General features: G+C 59.9%; 6 protein-coding genes and 1 non-coding gene across 7 annotated transcripts; 2 read left to right on the forward strand and 5 right to left on the reverse strand.

Annotated features, from left to right (window-relative positions):
• Positions 1 to 426: 426 nt before the first annotated feature.
• On the reverse strand, positions 427 to 2,405 carry THITE_2118569 (uncharacterized protein). Its single transcript, XM_003655131.1, has 4 exons — positions 2,140 to 2,405; positions 1,990 to 2,064; positions 888 to 1,931; positions 427 to 820 (listed from the first exon to the last, which is right to left on the reverse strand). The coding sequence occupies exons 1-4, from the start codon at positions 2,311 to 2,313 to the stop codon at positions 533 to 535; spliced, it is 1,581 nt and encodes a 526-aa protein (XP_003655179.1). The 5' UTR covers positions 2,314 to 2,405; the 3' UTR covers positions 427 to 532.
• Positions 2,406 to 4,197: 1,792 nt separating this feature from the next.
• On the forward strand, positions 4,198 to 4,835 carry THITE_2090350 (uncharacterized protein; the record flags this gene model as incomplete). The annotated part of the gene is made up of 3 exons (XM_003655132.1): positions 4,198 to 4,207; positions 4,322 to 4,624; positions 4,798 to 4,835. The coding sequence occupies 3 exons, from the start codon at positions 4,198 to 4,200 to the stop codon at positions 4,833 to 4,835; spliced, it is 351 nt and encodes a 116-aa protein (XP_003655180.1).
• Positions 4,836 to 5,383: 548 nt separating this feature from the next.
• THITE_2155455 (uncharacterized protein) lies at positions 5,384 to 7,009 on the reverse strand (the record flags this gene model as incomplete). The annotated part of the gene is made up of 4 exons (XM_003655133.1): positions 5,384 to 6,430; positions 6,502 to 6,606; positions 6,695 to 6,713; positions 6,805 to 7,009. The coding sequence occupies 4 exons, from the start codon at positions 7,007 to 7,009 to the stop codon at positions 5,545 to 5,547; spliced, it is 1,215 nt and encodes a 404-aa protein (XP_003655181.1). The 3' UTR covers positions 5,384 to 5,544.
• A 136-nt stretch (positions 7,010 to 7,145) lies between these two features.
• THITE_t123 lies at positions 7,146 to 7,237 on the reverse strand. The gene has a single exon. It is a non-coding gene; the product is annotated as a tRNA-Ala (tRNA).
• A 227-nt stretch (positions 7,238 to 7,464) lies between these two features.
• THITE_2118572 (uncharacterized protein) lies at positions 7,465 to 9,184 on the forward strand. Its single transcript, XM_003655134.1, has 3 exons — positions 7,465 to 7,582; positions 7,645 to 8,240; positions 8,306 to 9,184. The coding sequence occupies exons 1-3, from the start codon at positions 7,573 to 7,575 to the stop codon at positions 8,831 to 8,833; spliced, it is 1,134 nt and encodes a 377-aa protein (XP_003655182.1). The 5' UTR covers positions 7,465 to 7,572; the 3' UTR covers positions 8,834 to 9,184.
• Positions 9,185 to 10,312: 1,128 nt separating this feature from the next.
• THITE_130189 (uncharacterized protein) lies at positions 10,313 to 12,572 on the reverse strand (the record flags this gene model as incomplete). The annotated part of the gene is made up of 4 exons (XM_003655135.1): positions 10,313 to 11,084; positions 11,205 to 12,237; positions 12,317 to 12,463; positions 12,557 to 12,572. 4 exons carry the CDS (start codon positions 12,570 to 12,572, stop codon positions 10,313 to 10,315), a joined length of 1,968 nt encoding a protein of 655 aa, XP_003655183.1.
• A 922-nt stretch (positions 12,573 to 13,494) lies between these two features.
• Positions 13,495 to 17,315, reverse strand: THITE_2096446 (uncharacterized protein; the record flags this gene model as incomplete). The annotated part of the gene is made up of 4 exons (XM_003655136.1): positions 13,495 to 14,533; positions 14,621 to 14,831; positions 16,080 to 16,556; positions 16,687 to 17,315. The coding sequence occupies 4 exons, from the start codon at positions 17,313 to 17,315 to the stop codon at positions 13,601 to 13,603; spliced, it is 2,250 nt and encodes a 749-aa protein (XP_003655184.1). The 3' UTR covers positions 13,495 to 13,600.
• Between the last annotated feature and the right edge of the window lie 559 nt (positions 17,316 to 17,874).

Raw genomic sequence — 17,874 nt, forward strand, 5'->3', positions numbered from 1 at the left:
TTGGATGGGGTGGGTAAGCAGATGTGTGTAATCCGTACCGGCTATTGTCCTAGGCGGGTGACGTGTCGAGCAAAGGATCGTTCGTTGTGCCAGCTGGAGCTAAGGCGGTCTGAACGCAAGCCAAAGCAAAACAAGTACAGGAATTGGGCTTGTCTGGCCCATCCAACCTTAGAACATCAACATCCGTTGACGTTACCGTTGTCTTCAATGCCCAAGTCGCAGGGAAAAGCATGCACCACCATCTTTTTGCACCAAAAAAAGAAGAAGCAACCATCCGTAGTTCTTTTGGGACCGGATTTTCCTTTCCTAGCCTCATCATGATCCCCGTTACTCCATGACGCACACCAATGAATGCCCCCCGCCTTCCGCTTCCTCCTAACCCCGCCATGATATTGATTATGTATGAATAGCAAAAAATATCAGAGCGGCCATCACTGCACCGTCGTGGAAAGCCAACTCAAACCGGTTCTCTTTCCCGTTCTCATCCAACGGTGAGAAGGGCAGTTCGGACCGTTTACGCGGCCGTCGCCAGCTAGGCAGCACCGACCTGGGAAGCGCCCCGACCGCGGGGACCGCCGCCGCGCCCGCGCTGGCCGGTGAAGCCACCGCGGCCGCCCTGGCTGCCAGAGCGAGACTCGTACCCGCCACGCCCGCCGCGGCCCGCACCGCCCCGTGCAGCGTTGTAGTTGGCACCGCCATACGCATTGGCCTTCGGGCGGCGCTGCTCCACCACGATGTTCTCGCCGTTTACGGTGTGCGGGTTCGCGGCGACGGCGGCGTTGTATCCCGCCTGTGTCTTGAACTCGACGAAGGCGCAGTTCTGGGACATGGGTCAGTGGCGTTGGGACACACTCGGTACTCTCGGGGATTATCATAATTGCTCTTACCTTCTGGCGGTTGATGTCGAAATAGGCCAGCTCGCCAAAGCTCGACAGAGTGGCCCTGAGGTCCTCGTCCTTCACCTTATCGGTGACATACTTGATGTATGCCATGGTGCCTTCCTTCTCGCCCTGAGGGGCGGGGACTTGCGGAGCGCGACTCTGGCGCTTGGTCTCGGCCGTTTGCCACTCGCTGCCTTGGTCCTTGGGCGCGGTCGGCGCCGGGGTGGTCTCGGGTTGCTGGGCCGCCGGGGCAGCTTGCTGCGGAGCAGCTGGGGCCGCAGCGCGCGGTTGAGCCGGAGCGGGAGGCGTAGCGGTCTTAGGAACGGGGGCAACAGGGACGGCGGGGCGCGGCGCTCCGGCAGCAGCAGCCACGCGGCTGGCCCAGGACATCGGCTTGGCGGGCTCCCTGGGCTTCTCGGGTTGCGCAGGAGCCGGAGCCGCAGCCGGAGCCGCAGCCGGAGCCGGAGCCGGAGCGGCGGTGGGAGTGGGGTTGGGGTCCTTGGGTTCCTCCGGCTTCTTGACCTCCTCCTCGGCAATCTCCTCGACCGTCTTCTCAACGTCGGGCTGAGCCTGTGCCTCCTCCTTCGTGGTGGCCTCGGGAGTCTCAACAGCGGGCTCGGCAGCAGGGACTTCAGCAGCAGCGGGAGGCTCAACAGCCGCCTCCTCCAGCTTTTCTGTAACAGCTTCGGTGTCCAACGCGGCAGGCTCCTTCTCCTGAACGGGCTCTTCGGTGGCAGGCGTATAGATCTTGGACTCGGATTCCTCCGTAGCGGGCACCTCCTCGGGGGCAGGGGGTTGAGCAGCTCCCGCCTCTGCCTCCTCTTCCAGGTCCTCATCAATGTAACGCAGTATGTCGTTCAGGACGAAGTAGCCAGACGGCTGCTGGGCGAGCACGAACGTCTGGACGAATTTCTTGGGCTCATCTCCCTTGTTCGCGATCTCACCAATGACCTGGATGACGATTGTGTCGTTGGAAGCCTGGGAATCGACGTTGGAGATGCGGACCTTGCACTCCTGGAAGCCCAGCGTTTTGATGCGCTCTTGAATTTCCTGTTACCCACGGTTCAGCATCAGCACGTCCACCGGCAGGGTGCTATGGCTAACTCACATGTCTGCCAACCGCAACGGGGACAACCTCGGCCTCGCGGCCGCACACGAACTGCGCCTTCTTTCCGTAGAACAGCTGCCAAAGCGGGTCAGGATCAGCTTTCCCCCTTTTTTTTCCCTTTCGATGGAGCGGGTTGTGGCGGAAACTCACGTGCAGCCTATCGGGCGTCTTGCTCACGGTTGTGTAGTACTGCTCGACAAAGTACCATCCAATCTCGTCCGTACCAAGACTGGTGCTCGAGCTGTCCACACTGGCCTGGGCCTCTGATGTGTGGGTCGAGGCAGCGTACTGGTCGTGGTGATTAACATTACCGTTTGTGGCCATGGCTGCGTCACGTTCCCGGGGACGGAGAAAACGTAGGTTGCCCGAAAGCCGATGCCAAAATTCGGCGTGTGGAGTGGGAGAGGACCGGTCGTCAAAGAGGAGGGGCCGATTGATGGAGCTTTTCGAGTGGTGGTCGGTGGCGGCCGGAGAGGGATACTATATCTCGCGAAAGAAGCTCAGCACAAGCTCGGCAGATAGAAATATTGGGTTATTGAAGAGCAGTCGCACGGTTTAGGAAGGGTTGATGCTCCGAATTCTAAAGCACCAAACGCGCACGGCAGCGTTGTCCGATGGCGCCGATTCGTGTAGAGCTTGGGGTGAGCGTCGGCAGCGCACAACGCACGGCGGGGAGGCGGGAAATCGCTGCAGAAGGTGCGGAGGAGAGTAGTAATCTGCTCTCGCCAAGGGTGGGATGGAGATTCGAAGTGCGCCGGTTTTGGTGGATGGGGAAAGAGCAGGTTGTTGCGGAGCTCTGGCGTCGAGAGGCTCTTTGCTCTTGTTTCGAAAGCACAAAATTGCTTTGGGCGTGTTCAGGCCGGCCCACCCACAGCAGATCCGAGAGTGGTTAAGTTCGACTAGGGTGAGGTGCGCACGGAACTTGCCTTGCTGGGGGCGGCTGCTGTGTTCACCTGCAGCGTGCTACGCACTAACTTTAACATGGGTATGCCGATAAGGGCGCTATGACCTCATCAATTGCAGAACACTTCCCTCCATCAGATACCAGTTCAACTCCTTCACTTCCTCTTTCAGCCAGGGGAGCTGGAGACCTGGGGATGCAGTCTACAGAACACAAGGCGGAAACTTCTAACGAATCTGATAATCCTTAGTGAAGCTTCACTAAGCATATCTATCGTTCCTCAGCGAAACTACCTAAATATATTGCCTAACTGGAACATCGTAACTCAGGTAGGCTGTTTTTTGACCGGCCTACCTTACGTCTGGCACTGGTTCGCCGTCTGTGAAAGCCACAGATGGGCAGGGCTGCCAATCATTTGTTCAACACTGGCCGCAGCACGTGTCGCTGGGCATCATTGAGCCAGGCCAGAGTGTGGCTGCAGCCTGCCCATCTACTGTGCAGTACACTACCCGAGGTATGTATCTTCCCTCATACTGTCTTTCTGGGAGACCCGAACCATGAAAACTCTGGTTGCGTTTATCCTGTTAGCCAAACTGAGGGACCCAGAGACTAAGTGTCATGCCTTCAAATAAGGAACTTCCTGAGGCAGAGCGTTGTCTGTCAGGACTCCCTGTAAGTTTCTGTGCCTGCATCCTAGGTTATTCCTCCTTTCCTGTTGTTGAGCACGTACATTGGCTGGGAGCCGTCTTTATGAAAAACTTACCTACCTACCTACCTAGGTAGGTAGTGCTTCTCTTCCGGCCCGCATCCAAGCAACTTTCAGGTTCCATCCTCCCACAATGACTTAGGTAGTATCCTGTTGCTGCCAAGCTGCCACGAAATAACGTTACGCCGCGGATGCCGCAACTGACCCGAGGAGGGACGGTTCCGCTCCCGAGTCCAGAGACCCCCTGAAACGAATGCGAGCCGCTTTGCTTCCCCGTGGCGCCCAGATGGGTGATGCCCTCCCATGGTATATTGCGGCAAGGCATCCCAGGGCTGCCAGAATTGCCGAACCAGACGGATCAAGGGGAGTTTAGGTCTCTTTCTTTCATTGACCCAAGCACGTGGCCGAGCACCCTCTTGGCTCCTGTTAAGGTTCGGATCGTGTAGCACAGCATCCGCGGGCCCCGTTCCCCACCTGTCACCTCCGTCCGTCTCTACCTATGTAAGTGCTTGGCGGTCATTGTCTGTTTAGCTAATAACGCATCTCGAATTGATCAATGCCGACCATCCCAGTGCGACAGAGTACAGCCACAATGCACACAATGCATCCGGGTGCGGAAGCCATGTCCGGGATACCGAGACTAGCTCTCGTTGATGTTCCGGGATGAGAGCTCCAAGGCCATGCAAAGAGCGCAAGGGCAGTGGAGAGTACCCGACGCCTCCGAGCCGGGAGGACCGTCCGACTCTTCACCTGCGTCCACCCGGGCTTCTTCGACAGCAAGGAGTCTGTCGTCGTCCGAGGCAGAGGCTGCCACGCCACGGACCGTCTCCCCCGCAGCAAGAGGCTGAAGGTCCCCGAGCCAAGTCGGCTGATCAAGGAGATCTGCGCCTCGCCCGTCGATAAAGCCGTCCAGTTTTACATCGAGCACTACGTGATCAGCCTCCCGGATGAGCCCAGGGACGGCCAGGAGCTCCGCGAGATGAAATGGGTGCACTCGCGCGAGACGCGGGATATCATGTGTGGCGGCCGTAGGCATGGCCGGCTTGCCGAATTTCACCGGGAACAAGGAAATGAACGTCTTGGCGAAACGCCACTACGGGCTCGCCCTGCGGAGCATGGCATCATCACTCCGAGCCATTGCGGGTACCGATGTAGAGCTTATCCTCCGCGTCGTGGTGATGATGACCATGTATGAGGTAAGCTTCCCTGGCCCCCAAGCCCGTGCCGACATCTGGCTAAGGCGCTTGTTGCGCGCGCCGCCAGGTCACTCGGTCCAGGGACGAACCAGTCAGCCCTGCGCGGACGCACCTCATGGGCGGCGCCGCTATCCTGAGCATCTTCCTCCCGCTCCAGCACTTACCGGCCGACGGTCCCCGTGGCCTCCCCCAGATGTGCTTCTCCATGGTCTCTTCGTTACAGGGTTACTTCCAACTCTCGTCTCCGGAGCCGAATATGCTCATTCCTTGCTGTCCCGGGTCCCATTGCGGGGATGGCCCCCCCGGACTTTCTTTGACTGGATCACACTGGCCGGCAAATGGTCTCGGGCGAGTATCGAAACTCGCCTTCGTGCGACGACCTGGTGGGGAGGCTTATTCCAGTTACGTTATTTATACGGCTGAGTCCGTTGAGGAGGTGAACATATCACGTCCTTTAAGGAGCCAATTAGGAAGTCAGTTATATCTTTCCGGTTGAGATAATGCCGTTTCCTGGCGACACCGCCATTCTGTCCGCCATCAGCTGAATACACCATGGTTTCAATGGCCTGCCAACAGCCCGATTACCGTGTTGAGCGCCATCTATCTTGCTTTGCTAATTATTGTCCCGTCTATGCAACTCAGACTTGAACAAAAAAGGTCTATCTACCCGCACGTTTTCATGCGTTTCTGACCCGGGTATTTACATCACGACCCAATACTCCCACCCCAAGCAAACCGGCACCGTGCCTTCTTTAGTCCTGATTAATGTTGCTCCCGTCCACCCGGCTCTTGTACTTCTTCGCCTCGATGTCATCGTCCAGCCGCCACGTCTCGGCCAGACCAAACGTCGGATCTGGTTCAGGATACCGGCCCAGCGATCTGCGGACCTTGAGGATCTCCTCGCGCATCCGCCGCGCGACCTCGATCCTGATCTCCTGCGCCTCCCGGCCATACTTGAGCTCCTCCGTCGGCAGCTCCCCGAGCTGCACGACCACGCCCTCCTGCCGCCCCTCCTTCCTCAGCCTCGCCATCTCCCTGCTGACCAGGCCGTCCCAGCGCCTGCGCAGGTCGCCGAAGACGGCGTCGTAGTCGAGCACGTCGCCGAAGGCGACGCGCACCGTCTGGCCGGCGCGCGGCAGGAAGCGCGGGAACGCGCGGTCCTCGGGCATGACGCGCTGCGTGCCGTCGACGAACATGGGCAGCACCGCCGGCGGCGGGTCCGCCTCGAGCACCAGCCGCGCCAGCCCCCACTTGAAGTAGCGCAGGTCCGTCGCCGCGTGCTGGTGCACGCACCCCTCGGGGAACACGTGCACCCAGCTGAGGCGCCGGTGCTGCGGGAAGGCGGTCGGGGCCGGGTGCGCGTCCTGGCCCGTTGTCGTGTAGTACGCCGGGGTCGTCCAGGGGTGGGGTGGTGAGGGAGAGGAAGGGAGGAAGGAGGACGAGGAGGATGAGGAGGAAGTGGAGGAGGAGGTGGTGGTGATGCTGCTGCTGCTGCTGCTGCTGCTGGTGAAGGGTGGAGGAGCGGAGAGGAGGCGGATGGCTTGCGTCAGGGCCGGCTGGAAGGGCCCGCCGAAGGGGGAGTGCTTAAGCCGGTGACACGGCAGGACCTGGCCGTGGGTGAAAAAGGAGGACAAGAATCTTTTGTTTTGCTTGCTGGTTAGTCCCAGGAGGTTCAGAGGCGTAACAAGGAGGAGAAAACAGGTTGGTACTTGTTCTTGAAGCAGATATCGGCGGCGCCGAGGGTCCAGCGAAGGTTGGATGGGTCGAAGGCGTAGCTGAGGGGCAGCAGGCCCCAGATCACGGGGTCGTCGAGCCTGTGAGTGTGCGGGAGAGAGGAGCAAGAGTGAGAAAGGGCAACGCGATAGACCAAATGGTGTGTTGCAATGTCCGTATGGAACTCACACACTGATGTGGTTGGAGACTGCGACACGGATCAGATCAGTCCGTTAGCGCGAGGATTGCAAGTGGGAATGGGCATGTGCGAGTAGTATGTCGGGTGAGTTGTGTCGCACCAGTCAGCAGCCCCCGCGTTCTCTTTGCAGGGTCTTTACGGCTGTCTAACAGGTCCAGAAAGCGCTGGAGGCCGGTAACTTCGACCTTATTGAAGCCGTACAGGAAACAGCGCGAGAGGACGCCCGTCATGCCCATGATCATGGCCGACTTGAGCCGCAGCGAGAGGCTCGGCCGCTGAGGGCTCGGCGCTGTCGTCGTCGCCATTGCCAAGATTGCACGCGAACGAGCGCGGACGAGCGCGGAAGATCGCGGCCTGCGGCGAGTGACGATCGACGTTTCATCTGTCAACTAACGATGCTGAAGAGTCGGTTGCCAAAAAGAGCAGGCAAGCGCAAAAAGCTGGATGCACCCGGGATCGAACCGGGGACCTTTCACAGAAGCGCATTGGCTGGTCAATGCGAAGCGAAAATCATACCACTAGACCATGCACCCGAGCGATTGTTGAGTATGGCAGCTCAGAAGCACTCTATGTGTGGCTGAGCAGAGCAGATCGCCCCATTGCACGTCAACGTTCTTGATGATCCAATTTGCTTCGTGCGAAACAATTCCATTGCCTGTGTTCATGGGCGCTGCGTGCCATGTACTGTGCCGATCTTGGGAAAGTTGCTGTATATTCCATAGGTGTCTTTTCCACGAGTAGTGGGGTCTTGAGCCAAGATCCGCCTCGTCTTCGTTCCCGAAGCTCCGGCTGCAACTGCTGCTCACCTCCGCCATCCAGCGCCTTGCCAAACCACTGACTGGCCTTTATCGTTTCTCCCACGCACACAATGGCGCATAGTAAGTCTCCGAGTAATGTTTTCTCCCCTTACATTTATCCCCCAGCCAGTCTGACCGCCCAGGCAAAAGAAACACGAGCCGGCCCATCTTCACGTCGCACGAGCGGGCCATGGCCCGGGCGGCCTGGGGGTCGTCGACGGCGCGCCTCACGCGGGAATCCTTCCTGCCCTTCGCCTCGTGCTGGCTGTGCCTTGAGCCCGCCATAGACCCCGTCGCGTGCGCCCACGGCGACATCTTCTGCCGCGAGTGTGCCCTGAGCAACATCCTCTCGCAGAAGAAGGAGATCAAGCGTGCCGAGAAGGCCCGCGAGCAAGAGCTGCGCGAGGCCCAAGAGGAGCAGGCACGCCGCGATGCCGAGGCCCAGGAACGCGCGATACGCGAGTTCGAGCTGACGCAGGCCGGACTGAGCATCCAGAGGGGAAACGCGAGCCAGAGGGGAAACGCGAGCGGTGGGGGGACACACAAAGCAGAACCGCCGGGGCGGGAGGGACAGAGCGCAAACGGGAACGGGAAGAACGGGAAGAACGGGAGCAATGCATCAGAGACGTCCGTGCCCAGGACTGGGGAGAAGCGCAAGTTCTCGCTCGACCCGGACGAGATTGCCCGCATCGCCGAGGAGGAGCGGGCAAAGGCGAGGAGGGCGATCGAGGAGGAAAAGGTGGCTGGCCTCTGCTATTCCGTCGCGACCCGGCCTACACGCTGACCTTGGTGTGTCTTGCGCAGGCATCCAAACCGACTCTGCCGTCTTTCTGGTCTCCGACGGTAACGCCGTCCTCGAACAACAACACGGCCTTGCACGAAGTGACAAAGAAAGTCAAGACGCAACCGACGTGCCCGGCAGCGCCGGAAGATAGGCCACACTACTACTCACTTCACACCCTAATATCGATCAAATTCACGGAAGAGACCAACCCGGACACGAAAAAGCCGCAGAGGGTATGCCCGGCGTGCAACAAGGGGCTCTCCAACTCGTCCCGGGCGACGCTTGCGAAGCCCTGCGGCCACGTCCTCTGCAAGAACTGCGTGGACCAGTTCATGAAGCCGTCCGACGGAGGACCGGTCCGCTGCTATGTATGTGAAGCTGACCTCACGGAGAAGAACGAGCCCGCGAAGAAAGAGGGCAAGCCAGAGGGCAAGCCAGAAAAGGAGAAGATCCGGCCGGGCTTGGTCGAGCTGCGCCGGGAAGGCACGGGGTTCTCGGCCGGCGGCAGCAACCAAGTTAAGAAGGACGCAGTGACGTTCACCGTTTAGATGTTGGGCTTCTGTCCCAAGCGGTGGTGCAGAAACGCGGTCTGAGCAGATACGGAATTGAACCCGCGAGTCCTGCTCAGCAGCTTTTCTTGCCCTTTACTTGTCCGGCAACCTATGGTTTGCCCGCAGCAAGCCTACGGCAGTTCTTCCCTCGAAGTCTATTGCCTGCTTGGCACAGCGCGCCCCTTGGTGGGCTCTGCTCGTCCTGGACGAGGACGCCCGCAGCCAGCGGTCCCGGAGTACGCCTCTGGCCTTTGGCATTCCTTCCAGATAGTCTAGTCTTGAACTGGGGCGGACAACCGCGTCAATGAACCAAGGATGGCAAAGCACAGCCGCCGCAAAACTTCAGCAGCTCCCCGCCGAGTCCGCGACTGCGGTATGAGCGGCGGTGCCTACTACAGGCTGTATGTACAAGGCGAACCTATGGTAGATTACACAGGCAGAAGAAGACGAAGGGTATCGCGTTGAGTTCAGCTCGGTTGCCGTGCACAGGGTCCGCTCCTCCGCTCCCCAACGCAGGTAGAGCGGAACGACGATGACACGAGTCTACTGAGCACCGCCAGTAATCCGTACACACTACGTATCCAAGAGCGAGCAGGTATTCTTCGGCAATATCAAGCGCACACCATCCATCCCTTGCACCAAACAAGCGGCAAAATCCGAGTTGAAACTGACGCTGCACACCATTGCCATGCCATGCCATGCCATGTCGAGTCCAAGCCATGCCCCTTCATACCTACATACCTCCTAACTCGCCTCACCAAGAGCGTGTGACACAGGCCAGAAGCTACAAATATATGTGTAAGAACACACGCCACAGAGCAGAGCAGGAAAACGCAGCGCAGTTAAGCAAGCAGCCCCAACTCCCGCACCAACCAAGCCCAACCCAACGCCACGGACGGGACAGGGCATCCAAGCATACCTACCCCGAGCGATCTTCCCGCGTCCCCAGACACACCAAAAGCACCCCTTGCGACGAAGAACCCAACCAACCAACCAGCCTGGCCAAGAACATCCACGAGTGCCAAACCTGAAACCCAAGCCCTGCCACTACCACCACCACCCATAAGAACGCCGATGAGTATGAGAATATGAGAATGATGACGCCGCCCAGTACCGTGCGTGTCTTCTGAGCCAAATGTAACGCAAACGTAGCCCGCCGATGAAGGGAGATAAAAGCGTCGAGAACGGGAAGAAAGAAAAGAAAGCAAAGGGGAAGTGATGAAGAAACCGGAACAAGAAGGGAAAGAAATAGGGGAAGGGAAGACGAACCGAAAACCGTCCATACGTGTGCGTGCAGGGGTATATAAAAGATAAACCCGCCTCCCAGGAGCACAGCCCCTAATCTGATGGGACAAGCTGAACGAAGAGGATATGAACGACGATGAAATAAAAACCCGTCATCACCTTGCGCCCTCACCTCACCTCACCTCATCTCACCCCGCCTCCCTCCTCGCCGCCGCCGCTGCTCCGCCCCGCCTATTTCCTCCTCGCCGTCGCCGCCGCCGCTCCGCCTCGCAGCCGTCTCGACGCCGGAGCTCGCTCGGTCTGGGACGCCGGGAGGGCGGAGGCGCTGCGGGGCGGTCTGCCCCGTTTCCTGCCACCACCACCACGACCACCACGACCAGCACCAGCCACAATCACAGCCCCTTCTACCGCCGCCACCGCCGCCGCCGCCACCGGCGGCGCCACAGAAATAGACGCGGCCGCAGACGCGGCCGCAGAAGATCCAGAAGAGGGAAACACCGACGCATCCAGCGCCGGCGGCCGCACGACCGGCCGCCGGGGATGCGGCCCGCAGATCGCCACGGCCGCGGCGATCGCCTCGGGCGGGTACGTAAACGGCGAGTCTTGCCGCCGCGCTGGCTGCGCCTCGGTTTGAGGCTGGGCCGGGGACCGGGCCGGAGACAATTGGGCCCGCGACAGCGGTTGCGGCAGCAATCCGGCCCCGCCGGCAGACTGACACGGCGCTCCCGTCTTCGCCTGGCCATCGCGGGCCTGAGCCTCTGGGTTGATCCGCTGGAAGATCTGCGCCGCTTTGCTAGGGTGACGGGCCGGGCTTGTTGCGGTGGGGATCAACGGCGCGGCGCGAGCTTGCTGTTGGTGATGGCGCTGTTGGGCAAGGTGCTCCGTGTGTGTGGTGGCAGCCGTGAACCGGGCCCCTCGGGCCTCCGGGGTGGGGAATGGTGGGCTGCTCGCGACGGAGGCGGGGTAGGCGGCGGCGGCGGTAGCGGCGGTGGGGATGAGGCGGCTGCGTGAGAACATGTCGGAGTTGGTGGGGCCGGGAGCAAGACGTTGATGCGACGGCAATGGTGCCCGAGGCGACGACGCACTGAGAGATCGAGCGCTCTATGCTCGACCCGTCACGGACGGCCGTCGCTGCGGCGGCCCACCGAGGCTGTAGCTCGAGGATCGCCGCGAGAAGTCGCCACCGGCCATGGCGGGGTCGGGATCGGCCGGCGCGTCGTCGTAGTCGAAGAGCCCGGGATGGCCCTCGGGCAGCCGCTGGGCGCCGAAGCCGACCACCTTGAAGATGTTGACCCGGCCGCCGTTGGTGGCAGTCTGTAGTTGCTCGTGGAGGCGAGCTAATTGGTACTGCCGCTTCGTCGGCGCGAACACGGGCTGCGGCACGACCGGCTGCGGGTGCCAGCCGGCCAGGGCCGTCATGACGGCGGCCGTCTCCTCGTCGCTGTCGACCGCAGCACCGTCGACGTCGTCCTCGTCTTCTAAGGGGGCGTTGGCATCAATGGCGGCCTTCTGCTGCTTGGCCTGGTTCTTCTTCTGGTAGGCAGCGAGAAGCATGTTGTACGGCAGCGACCGGCCCGGCACGGCCCTTTTCGCGCTCATGCTATGGCTCTTGCAGGTCAGAGACCGTGCGCAGGGCTGGCCGTTGGGCAGCAGCACGCCGCACTGCCTCTCGACGTCCACGGGGCCCTTGGGCTTCGCCGTCTTCGGCTTCGGCTCGTCCTTCTTCTTCTTCACCTTCCCCTTATCAAGCTCGCCCTCTGCCTTCCGCTTCTTGCCGGCAACGTTGGTCTTCTTTGCCTTGCCGGCTGTCTTCCCGTCGCCGTCTTTTCGCTCGTCGTCGTCGTCACTGTCGTCGTCGCCGCCACGAGCGGCGCCGTCCTCTTCTGCCTTGCGCGCTTCCTCCTCCCTGGCGGCCTCCTTCAGCCGCTCGCGTGCCTCGCGGGCTTCCTTCTTGCGCTGGGCCTTCTCCTTCTTGATCCTGAGACACTGGGCAATGTGGTCCTTGGCGGCTGTTCGCGTGATCCCCTTCTTGCAGTGCTTGCACTGGAACATGTCGGGAGGGTCTTCGAGAGGGCGGCCCGTGCTGAACGTCTCGCGGCTCGAGTCCCCGAGCTGGTTGATGACGGGGCCGGGGGATGCGGCGTTGATCGCGCCATCTTTAGATTTTCTTTTGTCGTCTGCAGATGATCAGGAAACCATCCTTGCCTGGGAAAGAGTGAAGGAAGGCGTTCGAACCTTCAACAAGGACATTGGCCTCCTTCCAATTGCCGGGCTTGGCCTGCTTCGGCGCGGCCTTCTTCAGCTTGATTTTACCGAACGACTGCGGCCGGGAGGGCGGGACGGATTTCTTGGCCGAGGCAACCTTGATGGTAGCCTCCTCTTCTGTTGGGACAAAGAACAGCGGTTAGTTATTATCTTGGCCATTGCGCGGTGCGGGCAAGGGCGGGTTCCAGTGCGGGAAGCAAGCGGCCGCACCTTTGCGCGACTCCATTGAGGCTATCGTAGGAAACGACCGTGTTTATCGAAGACGGGTGGTGCAGCAAATCAAACTAGAGAGAGTGGCTTTAGAGCACAATCGCGGGCGATGACCAGGTCGATGGCCAGGTCCTGCCCATCTCTCCCGGCTCTTTTCTTGACTTTGTTGGATGCTTGGGTTGTAGTCGGTCGCTTCAAAGGCCTGAGGCACGCGAGGCTGCTTACTCTGTAACCATCCAGTGAGAGCGCAGCGGCCGTGGCGGGTGGAGTTTGCGGAGGAATTAAGGTTATCGATAAGTACCTAGGTATCAAAGATATGCTGTTCACGGATGCTCCATACAGAACAGCACCTATCCAGTAGGCGAGAATTACCTCTACGGAACAACTACGGAGTGCAGTACCTCTATTATCCAGAGTTAGAGCTACGCGGAGAACGTCACAGCGAAGAATTTGGGTTTCGTGTAGTTATTGCAACGTATGCTTGTTTACAGAGAAAAGTGCCCTCTCGCTAGACCGGATCACAGAACAGGCTGTGTGTTTGTCCCCTTCATTACTCACACCCAGTTCTCCAGCCTGTGGACAAGACACCCAAGATCCGTGACGGTAAACCGTAGACTTCCTTCGTCCTGTCATGTGGCTTTCCCCCTTCCGTTCATTACAGCCACCATCGCGGGTAAGAATGTCGGGCGTAGCTCGATGCCCGCCGTCTCTATTGCTTCCCCTGCACGGTTCTGTGGCGGGGCCCAAGATGGATTGAATCAGTGTGGATGGGAAAGATCGCGCCCACCCAACCATCCCCCCAAAGCACCTGGCATTCAACCGTTTATGAGAGAGGTTGTGCCGCTCCGGGTTGGAAAATTCGATAGTCAGTGCCACTATGCGACTGCTGCCACAGAGCATCGACGCTAGATGCTGAAACAGCATCGGCGCCGCCGGATGGAAAAAAACAAAAACTCCTTGGCGGAGTCATCCTGTATTAGCGTGAGTAGAGGTGCCGGTGGCGCAATACCGCGTTGCTGCTGAACATGCCGGCTGGTATTACCACTAGTACGCGCCGTAACTGCTCTGGCTCGGTACAGGCTGGTAACCAGCGTGAGCGTGCATCATCTGCTGTGCTTGAAGGTGCTGCGGGTGCTGCTTGGGCCCCGCCTGGCCCACAATCAGGTCGGCGAACCACTGATGCGTAAGTGCTTCGGCCGCCGAGATGCGGAGCTCGGGCCGGAGCTGCAGCATGCGCTGGAGCAGGTCGATGCCGAGCGGGTCGATCTGCGGCAGGATACTGCTGAGCGGCTGCGTGGCGTACATCTGCCACGTCGTCTTGTACTCGGGGAATTGCGACAGGCCCGGCCAGGTCCGCTCTGTCGGCGTTCCCATGATGCGGAAGATGCGAACAATCTGGTCCTCATTGGTCGTGCCAGGGAACAAGGGTCTGCCTGAGAACATCTCAGCCATGATGCAGCCGGCGGACCAGATGTCGATGCTCGTGTTGTAGGTCCTACTGCCGAGCAGGACATCGGGAGCGCGGTACCAGAGCGTCACCACCTCATTCGAGAACGTGTTAACGGGAATGCCGAACGCCCTGGCGAGACCGAAATCGCCCAGCTTGAGCTGGCCCTTGCTGTTGATCAGGAGATTCTGCGGCTTCAGATCCCGGTGGAGCACCCGGTTCTTGTGGCAGAAGTCGATCCCCTTCAGCAGCTGGTACATGAACGACTTGATGACAGGGGGCTTCAGCGCGCCCCTTTCGCCCTGCGTGTCCATGTACTTCTTCAGATCGCCGTCCATATACTCGAAGACGAGCATCAGCTTGTTCTCGGTGTGGATGACGTCGTGAAGCGCGACGATGTTCTCGTGCTTGAGCTCCTTCATAAGGGAAATCTCGCGGATGGCTGTACTAGGCGTGCCTTCCTCCGAGTCGAGGTGGATCTCTTTCAACGCAACAAGCTCGCCCGTTTGACGGTTGCGGCCTTTGAAGACCTAGACACGCACGCTGGTTAGCTTCGCGGTGCGAGGGGCGTGCGACCGGCGTGCAACGGGCGTGCAGCGCGGGCACCAACAACTCACTGTTGCATAAGTTCCCTCGCCGAGCTTCTCCAGCTGCTGGAAGGAAGCAGCATGTCTCTTGCCGTCCATGGTTTCGGTGCGACGGTGCTCGCTCGCGGAGCGTGCTGGCAACGTGGATATCGCGAAGCGGGCAACCGGTGGCGGCCGAGTCTGAAATGTGTATCGGGGGTCAAACAGCACGCTGCCGGCAGTAACGGTCTTGCGAAGAGGACTGGGACGGGAGTCGGAGGACGGCGCCGACGGAGAGCCCGATGAAGCCGTGGTAAAGAAAGGAAAGATGCCCTACCCCTCTGCAAGAGAACGGTGGGAGCAACCGATGAGTGAGTGCCTGGCTTTTACGACTTTTTACAAGCAGCTCCAAAGAGCAGCTCTTGCCACACGTTGGGTCTTTTGGCAGCACGTTCGATAGCGCGATAGCGCGTAGTGTGGGGGGGAGACGAGAGAGGGGAGGGGTCTCTCGTTACCGATAGGTGGCTGCTAACCGATGCAGTGCGGGGTAGGGCAGTGTTGAGCTGAGCTGAGCTGAGCTGAGCAGAAGAGATGGACTTGTCAAAGCAAGAGAATAAATATCTGTCTGTAGGACCGATCTGCCCTTTTTGTTTTCAGCGCAGAGGTGAGATGGGTCATGTTCGAGGCCAACCGAAACACATCCGGCAGGCCATGGGCGAAACCGGGGCTAGCCGCTATGGCGGGTATTTGAGTGGGGACTTGTTGCCGTCAGTGTGACCCCGCCACTCCCGGCGCCGGGCACCCCACCAAGCAGGGGCTGCTCTCAGATTTCCAGTTCAGGCAGTCAGGGGTTGGGTGAAAGGCCCTCAGGCAGGGCGTCACTGGAAGGTACCTTACCTCTTGCCCATCGGTTCCATTACAGGCGCAGGCAAGCAGATGTAAATGGTCCTGAATTCAGAAAGCTGTACATGATCCCTCAGGTTCCACGACGGAATTGATTCCAGGTTATTGCCACCTTCGTGCTGTAGATTACCGTATGCAGGCCTCCAGCCAGTTAATGTAAGCCGCCCACGAGTCCAGCCAGCCATTCAGGTCGGCCAGCTTTATTTTTGTCTTCAGGTAACCTAAAATAAGGGGCCATGCCATCTTTCGCTAAACAAGAATCTTTGCCCTGCTTGGCATGCATACAACGCTCGTTCCTTCAAGCCGCGCACAGTCCGCGCATCCGCTCACATCCATGAGCATCCGCTCTGCAGTTGCTCAGGGTGGTCGGCCCTGGCTCTCATCCCATCCCTGGGGCCAAATCACCCTTAATGAAATCCAGGCCAAGTGCTGTTCTCCTTGGCCTCCCATTGGAAACGCAGAGCCCATGCCTAACATCATCATCCAGCGGCGCTGCTTTGGAATTGAGCAGATATTCACTCCCTTATCCGCACATCCCTGATGAACATGTCGTGTAGCGCCTGGTTGCTGTGATTCCCAAAACAATACCACACCGTAAGAGCCTCACCCCTGCGGCTCCGTCTTCTGCACATCCATCCACTCTAGCGTAAAAGCCGTGACGATGCGCGCCCAGTCCTTGACGGTGGGGATATCCAAGTGGTCCCCATCGTCCTCCATTGTGTGCCACACAGACGGGAACGGCGAGGGTATAAGATGCAGCACAGGCACGCCGCGCCTCATGAATGGCACATGGTCGTCGCCGATAAAGCTATTGCCGGTGAACTGGGTTGCGAGCTTGCCACTGTCCGTCAGGAACGGCTTGCCATCGCTGGGCGTGCTCTCCAGCAGCCCGAGCTGGCGCAGGCGGCTCTCGAGCGCGGCCATGCGCTGGTACGCCCAGTGCGTGCTCTGGAAGTACGACGGCACCTCCGGATTCGGCGCGCCGAGCAGGTCGAGCAGCACGAACAGGCTGATCTGGCGCAGCGGGTTCTGGAACGTCGACAGGGCCGGGTACGGTGTGGCCTCCCATTCCGCCGCGAGCGCCCTACGAGTCCCAATCCTCGTCAGCACTAATTTGTTTCGAAAATGGAGAAAAAAAAAAAAAAAAAAAAAAAAAAAAAAAAAAAAAAAAAAAAAAAAAAAAACGAAAATAAAGAAAATAAAGGTAGGCTCACCGCGCCCCGTACAACGAATCCTCCTCCGTCCAGCTGACAAACGCCTCCTCCCCATCCAACAACAAAATCTGCACCCCAACATCCTGCCCATCCCCTTCTTCCCCGCCCTGTCCCTTCCCCGCCCACAGCCTCTCCAAATACCCATCCACCCGCCTGGCGACGTCCATCAGCACGGCGCAGGGCGCCGCGCTGTCGGTGGCACCCACAAATCCCTCAGGCGAGATCTTGCTGTCGTAGTGCGCAGCCAGCGTTAGCAGGGCGGCGGTTCCCGTGCGCGCCCGCGCCCGCGGCGGCTCGCGGCGCAGGACGAGGTTGGCGAACGGCAGGCGGCGGTCGCCCGTGGCGGGTGTCGTCGCCGTCGAGTTCTGCCACGCGATCTCCCAGCGGGGCAGGTGCTCGCGGAAGAAGGACACCAGGTGCTCCTGCGCGCGCGCCTGGCCCGGCGTGCCCGGCACGCGCGGGATCAGCAGCGGCGCGAGCAGCGCGCCTGTGTGCGGGTCGTAGTCGGCTGTGGACGGGGCCGGGAGGGATCGTAGGAGGTCGGTGGAGAGCGGGGTGTAGGCTGTTACGGTTGATGGGGGCGGGAGGAGGACGGGGAGGAGAACGGAGGAGAGGAGAGAAGGGCGCATGGTCGGGCTCGGGGGCTCGGGTTATGTCGTTCGATATATTTGTTGCGACTACCTGGGTATGGACGGGAGGCCCGACCACCGGCGTTCGGGATGGCTCGCTCGGCTTCGGCTCGCGTGGCTACCTAGCTCGCTCGGTGTCTTTCACGGTCATGCTCTGCAGTGGCCGTCGATGGGAGTCGCGAGGGATGAGCCGGGATGGATGGAGCGCATTGGCACGGTCATGGGCGATTGAGGTCGAAAAAGGGAAAATGGCGCTACTCTTTCAACCAAAAGCCAAGGGAAGTTCTCGAATGGCACAGCACGGAGTACAAAATACGTTGTAACGTTGGTTGTTTGTCCCTTCAACTTTTGCCGGAGCACCTCCCCCCGAACAGGAGAGTCTCTGTGACACGGTTGCTCTTGCGCTGATTGGCCCGCTTCAACCCCCCGGATTCAAGCGCCGGCCGGCAAGCGATGGATGCATGCCGAACGGAGGTAACGGCGGCCGGGCCCGATGAACCGGGCAGGTGGAGCTTGGACCGCTGATCGTTGAGCCTTTGATGTCAATGTGCATCGAGGG

The sequence above is a fragment of the Thermothielavioides terrestris genome, chromosome 4 (assembly GCF_000226115.1).
Source record: "Thermothielavioides terrestris NRRL 8126 chromosome 4, complete sequence".
Classification (NCBI taxonomy): Eukaryota; Fungi; Ascomycota; class Sordariomycetes; order Sordariales; family Chaetomiaceae; genus Thermothielavioides; species Thermothielavioides terrestris.